This window comes from Pipistrellus kuhlii, unplaced genomic scaffold (assembly GCF_014108245.1).
Source record: "Pipistrellus kuhlii isolate mPipKuh1 unplaced genomic scaffold, mPipKuh1.p scaffold_m20_p_8, whole genome shotgun sequence".
NCBI classification, from domain to species: domain Eukaryota; kingdom Metazoa; phylum Chordata; class Mammalia; order Chiroptera; family Vespertilionidae; genus Pipistrellus; species Pipistrellus kuhlii.
The window spans coordinates 27,544,452-27,553,748 of NW_023425584.1; the positions used below are offsets into that span (position 1 = coordinate 27,544,452).

General features: G+C 42.1%; 1 protein-coding gene across 1 annotated transcript; it reads left to right on the forward strand.

Moving 5' to 3' along the window:
* The first annotated feature begins 3,850 nt into the window (after positions 1-3,850).
* HNRNPA0 (heterogeneous nuclear ribonucleoprotein A0) lies at positions 3,851-5,747 on the forward strand. The gene has a single exon (XM_036423482.2). It carries the CDS (start codon positions 4,324-4,326, stop codon positions 5,224-5,226), a length of 903 nt encoding a protein of 300 aa, XP_036279375.1. The 5' UTR covers positions 3,851-4,323; the 3' UTR covers positions 5,227-5,747.
* Positions 5,748-9,297: the final 3,550 nt, after the last annotated feature.

Below are 9,297 nucleotides of genomic sequence, written 5' to 3' on the forward strand. Positions count from 1 at the left end.
TTTAAGGAATGTAATTCTGTCACTCTGTTATGAAATTCATAGATAAAATCTGGTGTAATCTTGCCTAAAGAAATCCAGTGAAGTCTCATACCTCTGAATATAGATACTGAAAGCACTTTTTTTCTAGGTGCAATTAATAGCTTGCCAGCACTGTCATAACAAAGTACCACAGACTGGTGGCTTAAACAATAGAAGTTAATTTTCTCACAGTTCTGGAGGTTCAAAGTTTAAGATAAAAAGTGCCAGTAGGGCTGGATTCTTCTGAGACCTCTGTCCTGGGCCTGTAAGTGACCAAACCTCTTGCTGTCTCTTCATAGTCATCCCTCTTGTGCACATGTGGCCCTGATGTCTTATTCTCCTCTTCTACTACTACTACTACTACTACTACTACTACTACTTCTTCTTCTTCTTCTTCTTCTTCTACTACTACTACTACTACTACTACTGCTGCTGCTACTACTGTTTCCCCGAAAATAAGACATCCTCCGAAAATAAGACCTACTTACAGGTTTCCTTCTGAGTGAAATATTAGGAATCCCCCCAAAAATAAGCCCCCCCCCCCCAGGCTAAACATGAGAGATTTGGTCCACTGATTCTGAAAGAAATGGAGTCAAGAAATTCACCAGGAAATTCAGGAATTAGATTGTTATGATGATGTTCCAGAAGATTTTGACATGATTGTCATTGAATAAATGAGTAAATTCTTGATACTGTAGGATTCAATTTGTCTAGTTTGTGTTGACAACTGTACTACCGTACCGTATACAGGTAATAAATTTCCTTTATTTTCATTTAACAATAAATGTGTACCGTATTCTTCTTCATGGAAAAATAAGACATCCCTTGAAAATAAGACCTAGCGCATCTTTGGGAGCAAAAATTAATATAAGACACTGTCTTATTTTCAGGGAAACTTTTAAATACACGGGAGCTTATTTAAAATTTTTCAATTGCAGTTTACATTCAATATTATATTGTATTAGTTTCATCCTTTTCTTATAAGGACACCAGTCCTATTGGATTCAGGTCATACCTCAATGGTCTCTTCAGATACTTTATCTTCAATTACAGTTACATTAATTAGAATTTTGGGGAAAGGGAAACACAGTTCAGTCCATAACAGGGCCTTAAATGCAAAAACAAAACAAACATTCTTGGATGTTATGAAGCATTGATTAAAAAAATAATTGTTTCTTTCTGGAAATATTGATGGCTATAGTTTTCCTTTTCTCCCTCAATTATTATTTTTTCTCCAGTTCTCTCTTTCTTTTTTTAAGTATAATTTAGGAACATTAAAATACAACCTTTTAATGTGAAGTTCTGTGAGTTTGTAACCACCACATTTAAGGAGGTTTTTGTAATCAATCTTGCAGGAAGGGTGAAAACCAAATGTTGTCTAAATGTCAGTTGATTTTTACATTTGTGTGTGTGTGTGTGTGTGTGTGTGTTGGAAGGCTGACACACCTATAAGCAAAGTCAAGAAACAAACTCAGGCAATGATTTAAAAGGTAAAGTAGGTAAAAACAAGTTTGTCTCCCTGAATGATCTGAGGGGAAGAAAACTGACTTCATTAAGTGGCCCTACCTTTACCAATCTAATCTCTGAAAAGAATCTAACATTCAAGTATCTTATATTTATCCTGGCTTCCTGAATCTTTCTTCTATATGGAAGGCTTATACCAGACATACACCTCTGTGAAGCTTTCCTACTCAAGATAAATTAACTCATAATGGATCCCCAATTAGGTGATGTGGAGGATTATTTTTAAACAATGTAGGTGAAACTGTTACTTTATCTTTATTTGTTATATTTATATTTTATTCATTTCAGAGGAAGGGAGAGGGATAGACATAGATGATGTGAATCATTGATCGGCTGCCCCCTACTGGCGATTGAGACCTCAATCCAGGCATGTGCCCTTGACCAGAATCAAACCTGGGACTCTTCAGGTCAGCAGGCCAATGCTGTTACTTTAAAATTTACAGATTACATAGGAAAATAAGTTATCGCCTTATTTTCTTTTCTTCAGAATTCATCTTTTATTGTTTTAACATTTTTTGGATGATTCTAAAATGTATTCTCTCACCTGTAAGGCATCCCAAAAAACATTGCACCATGAATATCAGTGTCCCCTTAAACATGTATAACTATGTTCATCATCTTCCCCACTTCCTCCAAAATAATTTATTGTCTTAGATTTTCTAGTTCTACCATTGCTGTATTTTAGGCTTCCAGATTCCAATCACTGGAATGCTTTTATTTCCCTCATCCTTTATCATTATCATTTAGCAATCCTGACATACATCTTTTTTTAAAACAAGGTAATAGTTTCCTATTGTCCTCTTTTTTCTAGTGACACAATTTTTTAACATGCTATATACCATTCTTTATTGTCTGACTCTTCCTGTTAGAACATAAACTTCTTGATGGCAGAGATTTTTGTCTATTGTTTACTGCAATATTCTCAATACTTGGCATACTATTTGTTAGATAAACAGAGCCCTTACTATGAACCAAGCAGGCATTGGGCTCTTTGCCCCCAAACCTTATTATTCCAAATGTAGATAGCCTTTTTATATACACTTGGAATAATATTTAAACTCATAAAATTCCAGACATTCCTAATATCAAGAGCCCTCTATCTTGTATCAAAACCTGCTCCAAACTGGTCCCTTTGAAACTTACGTAGCTTTGTCTCCTCCGGAATTTGTTCAGACTCCCTATAGAAATCTTTAGTCGTTGACTCTGAAATTCAATGCAACTTCCACCTCTTTCACAAATCATTCCTCTTCTTCAGTATTTACCACATGGTTTGGGGAGCTCTTGGTCACATAATGCCTCATCTAATGTCCCACTAACTGTATCTTGTTTGGCACACAAAGGTTCAATAAATAGAAGCCATTTTAATTTTCTTGCATTCCCATCTTAGGATCTGTAAGGCCAAAGTATCAGGGGTGCGTGATATTTGTATGTAATGTTCATGTGTTCAACTCCCTCAGCTTTCAGTCTGGTATTAAACACCTTTAAGAAGGTAACGTTTTAAAAAGAAAGCAACGTATACCGTATATAACGTAAACTAAATATATAAAACGTCTTCACTTAAAGTGAAACGTCTTCTGTGGGAGTGCGCGAAGGGAGGCAGAGAAGGGCGTCGCAGAAGGGCTTCACGGACGGCCAAGGGTGGCCTGGGCGGTACAGGCTGAAGCCCTTTGGCACGTCGCTCTCTTCCTCAGCGCCTCGGGCTCGCTTCCGCGCAGGGCCACGTGCCAATGTTTAGTTTAACTGCGCGTCGGGCCACTGTAAACGGCCAATAACCGCCTTTCCCGATCAGGCCTCTACCTCTCATCTTTGTGCGGACGGGGGGCAAGAGCGCCAGGTGTAGCGCGAATACATCCAGGCCCCCAGTCCCAACAGTCAAGTTTTCAAAAAACCCGCGCGTGGCGCCCCAGGCCGCATCCGTTGGGAACGGCCTCTAGAGTGCCTCCGCGCATCGCCCCTCCCAACCCCCTGCAAGCCCGGGGCGGGAGGAGGCGTGAGGCTGCTGCAGGCTCCGCACGTCGGGGGCGTCGGGGCCGGCGCGCTCCGGGGAGCGCGCCCGTCTAGCGGCTGCAGAAAACGGAAGTGGGTGGAAGCAGATTACGGTGATTGGCTGAATTGACTTGTCTCTCAAGGGGCTGGCGCGAACGCCACTGCGGAGTTGGGCGAGGGGACACGGCAAGGGGAGGGGTAAAATCACTGGGAACAGCCGCGGAGCCGGGTGCAAATGAATCGCGGAGGTGCGGGGAGTGCAGGGGGAGTCTCTCGTCAGGGCACAGTGGAGAGCTCGGAAGTAAAAGCTGGCCGGTATTGGCAAGGCAGGAACGGGGCAGGCCGTGAGCTGGGTTAGATCGCGGAGGGCGGGGAGTCTGCGATCCAGAGCGGCGCTGCGGCGCGGTAGGCGGGACTAAGGAGAACCAGGCGGGGATTGGCGGGTAGCCCTGGGCTGCCGTACGTCGGCGGTGACGCACGTCTCGGGGAGGGTGCGCGCGCGTTCAGCGGCCTCTTTGTGTGGTGCCCTGATAGGGGATCGGAGGTGGCGGTAGCTGCGGCCTTGGTTGTCTTCCAGTTTCCTCGGCTCGCCCTCTAGCCGGCATCTCTCCCCTTCCCTCCCCCTTCCTTTTTTCCTCCTTCCCTCCCCTTCCCTCCTTCCCTTCCCCGTCGGCGATCGGCGGCGGCGGCTCCGGCAACGGCTGGGCCCGGTCTGTGAAGAGGCCTTAGCCAACGATAACGGCGACGGCGAAACCTCGGAGCTCGCAGGGCGGGGGGAAGGCCCGGGCCTTGGAGATGGAGAATTCCCAGCTGTGTAAGCTGTTCATCGGCGGCCTCAACGTGCAGACGAGTGAGTCGGGCCTGCGCGGCCACTTTGAGGCCTTTGGGACCCTGACGGACTGCGTGGTGGTGGTGAACCCCCAGACCAAGCGCTCCCGCTGCTTCGGCTTCGTGACCTACTCCAATGTGGAGGAGGCCGACGCCGCCATGGCCGCGTCTCCCCACGCCGTGGACGGCAACACGGTGGAGCTGAAGCGGGCGGTGTCCCGGGAGGATTCGGCGCGGCCCGGTGCCCACGCCAAGGTTAAGAAGCTCTTTGTCGGCGGCCTTAAAGGAGACGTGGCCGAGGGCGACCTGATCGAGCACTTCTCGCAGTTCGGCACCGTGGAGAAGGCCGAGATCATCGCCGACAAGCAGTCTGGCAAAAAGCGAGGCTTCGGCTTCGTGTATTTCCAGAATCACGACGCGGCAGACAAGGCCGCGGTGGTCAAGTTCCATCCGATCCAGGGCCATCGCGTGGAGGTGAAGAAGGCCGTCCCCAAGGAGGATATCCACTCGGGCGGGGGCGGCGGCGGCTCCCGGTCGGGCCGGGGCGGCCGGGGCGGCCGGGGCCGCGGCGGTGGTCGCGACCAGAACGGCCTGTCCAAGGGCGGCGGCGGCGGTTACAACAGCTACGGTGGTTACGGCGGCGGCTACAATGCCTACGGCGGCGGCGGCGGCGGCTCGTCCTACGGTGGCAGCGACTACGGGAACGGCTTCGGCGGCTTCGGCAGCTACAGCCAGCACCAGTCCTCCTACGGGCCCATGAAGAGCGGCGGCGGCGGCGGCGGAGGCAGCAGCTGGGGCGGCCGCAGTAACAGTGGACCTTACAGAGGTGGCTATGGCGGTGGGGGTGGCTATGGAGGCAGTTCCTTCTAAAAAGAAATTTAATGTCTGGGATTGACTTTAGGGGTAGCTGTTTTCAATAACCCTACGGTCAACTCCTGAGTTCCGTTCTCTCCCACCGCCTTCCCCGTTTTGCCCTTGGGGGAGCCGCTGCTAAGGCTGCTTACCTTTAGGGGTATCGTCCTGTTTGCCTGCCACCTCTCGTCTCTCCCTTGGAAGATGGACTCTGCCCCACATACACATTTTTGTGTTAGTTATTGATGGACTCTATTTTTTTATTATTACTTGGACCTTGGTCGTTTTTATACTAGCAAAATGTCTTGTTTTAATTTGTGTTTTTGGGGGAGGGAGGGAGTGAACTTGCTGATTCTGTAGCAACACCTGGGTGGGTGGGGGTTGGGGTGGGGGGTTAGTTTACTTTGTTGTAAGGACTTGATACCTGGCTACAGCGTTTTCTATGAAATCTACTTGGATCCCATGCCTGAAATTTGGAAGCATATGTACAAAAATCATTTTTACGTTTTATTTTTAATAAATCATTGTGTTTGACCGTACATGTCTAACATTTTTTTTCTAGGATCCATTCCGTACCGTTTTAAGGGATACTAGTTGAAAATTTTTCGTGTTAATTCTTAATTTTGATGTGTACTTAGACAAACTTTTAAAAGGTCCTGTGGTTTGTTTTTTTTTTTCTGTTGCCCTGCTAGTGACGTGTTGAATTTTATCCCTTTACAGGCAAAACTTTTGAAATGGTGGATGCGGCTTTTTAGGATCTTTAAAATTTCTGTGCATCCATCTCTTGTACTTAAAGGATTTGCATATCATCTTGACATGATTGGTTACTTCTTTCTATGAGAATTTACTTCAAAGTATGTACTGTGCAGTTCTAAAATATTGTGTTAAGCATGTGTTTTCATTCATATAAACTGTTTAAAAACTTTCAGATGGCCTAGTTTCATCCCTCTTATTGGTTTGTCTGAAATGAATGGTTACAATAAGGGTTATATTTTACCCTCTAAAAATGCATTTTTGTATTTTCAGTGCAGGTTTAAATGTTTTTATCCTGTAGCTGCTGGCCTCATGGAAATCCTTTCCCCAGTGTTTGTAGCGCCATCTACTGGCAGGATGGCATTATATGGGCAAAATTTGTTTAAAAACTTGAGTTTAGGACAATTGCATCAGATTTAGAAGTTTTGCCATCAAAAATCTGTGCAGACTTGGTTACACATTTACTTGTAACTAAGGTGGGCTTCATAGGAATGTAGTTATGAGTCCATATTACAATTGCCCTTTTTACATGAGATTTGAAAATGTAAACTGCTATGCATAGCTTGGGCAATGGCCCCAAATTGCTATGACAACTAATGAACCAGCTACTGTACTGGTATCTTAGATGCAAGTTGTAAAGCAAAATATCTGTATTCTGCTTGGTTAACAAATGTATATTTGTAGCCCTTGCAATAGATTTCAAGTTGTTTATAAAAAAACAAAACAACGATATAGGAGAAAATTATCTTACTGGATAGAAATATAGAATAGCAACGTTTATGGATATAACAAATAAAGAATTCTTTACACGATTGAGTGAGAGTATGTATAACCTGGTGGGTGGGTTCAGAATACCTGTTAATCTAGTACATTTAATTTAATGTTATAAAATACTTGGCTTCAATTTTGCTGCCAAAAGCCCTGCTAAGAAGCTTTGTGAAGGAGATTATTGGACTTAAAAGGATATTTTAACATCTGACCCCTTTTCTCTTTTAGTTCTTGTCACTATGTATATTTTTAAGATGCTTGCCAAAATTTCCCCCCTTAATTATCAGTGCTCTACTCAAGGGGAAGAAAGGTCAAGATTGCTAAGATAGGTTATGGCTGTTCGGTTGTCACTTTAACGAAGGGTAGCTGATACTTGGTATGAATACCTAAGTGTATTTCTATGGCAAATAGGATAGATGTTTTTGTACGTAGAGTAAACACAAGGTATTTTGCTCTCAAATGTTTCTACAGGGTGGTTTTTTTTCTCTTCACTTTTAGTGAATCCCTACATGTGGGCTTTATTTTTATTTGGTCTAGTGTTTTAGAGTTCTGTAGGGTACAGAGAATGATATGCTTAAATTGTTTTAATTGTCACTGTTCGTCTTTACTCAGTTTTAGTGGAAGATCTATTTTTTTTCTGGGAATAGACCATCTTTTGGAGGGTTTTCAAAAGTGATAAGATTGTTGTCATTTTGAATTCCAATATAGTGACTTCTAAAATTGAATGATGTAAAAGTAACTTCTGTTTGCTAGGAAAGCGACTTAGTGTTCTGTTTAAGGTATATTAATAGTTAGCTATATTGTCATGTGTGTGCCTCTACAAATTTCTGTAATTTGGACTGGTATTTACTCTTCAGAATTCCTTTTGTCAATTTTTATGCAAGCATTTTTGGCATGTGGGACTCTTATTGGGAGGAGGGGCAACCAGTTGTATGTTTTGATTTCTTTGAGTACAATTTGTTTCCCTATTGTGGAAAACTTGCGAATACAGTATTTTTAGTATAAATTCAGTGGTAGTCATTAGTTAAAAGTGGTTTAAAATGTCTTTAAAAATTGGTAGTAATTTCAAATTTTAAGCTTGCATTTGGTATTCAGAGCGATAACTATCAAGTTAGAATGATAATGGATTGTTTCCTATAAATTAATGATTTGGAAAAAGATTTCATATTTAAATATTTCACCATACATTTTTGTTTTTAAGCAAGGTCAAAAGATTGAGGATACTTGAGAATTTGGTATTTATGATTATTTTAAGACTAGAAGTGACAGTGTTAGTTATTACTTAATTTGTAGCCTTATTTACTTTTAACTGCCAAATTTTCTGAAATTTAGGAATTTGAATTTAAAAATGCCTGTGTTTTTGCTGATTGAAAATGCATGTTTGGATATTGGGTTGATTTGAACAGAACTGCATCTAGACATTATGCATACTACCCAAAAAAGCAACATTTGTACTTTGGGTAAGTCTCTTCCATTTTAACTAATTTTCTGAGTCAGAGAAGATTTTGATCACTAGGAAAAATTGCTTCTATTTCAGTTTCAGATGCCCTATTTTGTTTTCTTCTGAAACAGCCACAAAGATCATCTCTAAACCAAGGGAGGACTAGGCTTTTTTCCCCCTTCTTTTTCCTAGTATTTTACTAAAGGTTAATTTTTTTAATGTTTTTAAAAATATATATTTTATTGATTTTTCACAGAGAGGAAGGGAGAGGAATAGAGAGCTAGAAACATCGATCAGCTGCCTCCCCCTGGGGATGTGCTTGCAATCAAAATACGTGCCCTTGACCGGAATTGAACCTGGGACCCTTCAGTCTGTAGGCTGACACTCTATCCACTGAGCCAAACCGGTTTCAGCTAAAGGTTAGTTTAATGTCCCTTTATCTCATACTTTTTATTAAAAGTGGATATAAAAAAATTACATTTTTTTCCAATTAAAAAGTCCCATGAAATAATAAAGCTAAAAAATATACTTTCTGCTATATGCTGCAAAAGTGTTGCATAACATTTGGATTATACTTAAAGTCACAGAAAATACCAGTATTACAAGGAAATAGGGAATCCAAAAATCTTACTGAATCTTGGGGCTCTGGTATATTTTTTAAAATAACTTAGAATTAGCTGCTTATAAACCAAACTAAAGTGAATAAAAGTCCTATCTATGTGAGCAAACCTTCTCAAGGATAATTTTTGTTAGTAGATATATATATTCAGCTAGATCTTTAATCCTCCTCACCTAAAGATGTGTTTTTATTTTTTAGAGAGGGAGAGAAAAACTGATCAGTTGTCCCCTTACATACCCTTCGAACCCACAACTTAGGTATGTGTTTTGACTCGGAACCCACAACCAGCCACCTGGCCAGGCCAGCTAGATATATTTTTGTGTGCACTGAGGTTAATTTATTCGAACCGCTGAGCTAAAGCCAGCCCACACTGAGGTTAATTTAAAAATAAGTTTATATAGTCCAGTTTATGTGTATTCTCCCATATATGTCTGTATACTGTTGCATAATATAGTTAAAACACAACTTAGAACATTCCTTTATTGATGAATAAGAGTTTTCTTCCATT

What these genes read in the sequence shown, in the direction of transcription:
- HNRNPA0 (XM_036423482.2), top strand. Translation starts at nt 4,324, where the DNA reads ATGGAGAATTCCCAGCTGTGTAAGCTGTTCATCGGCGGCCTCAACGTG.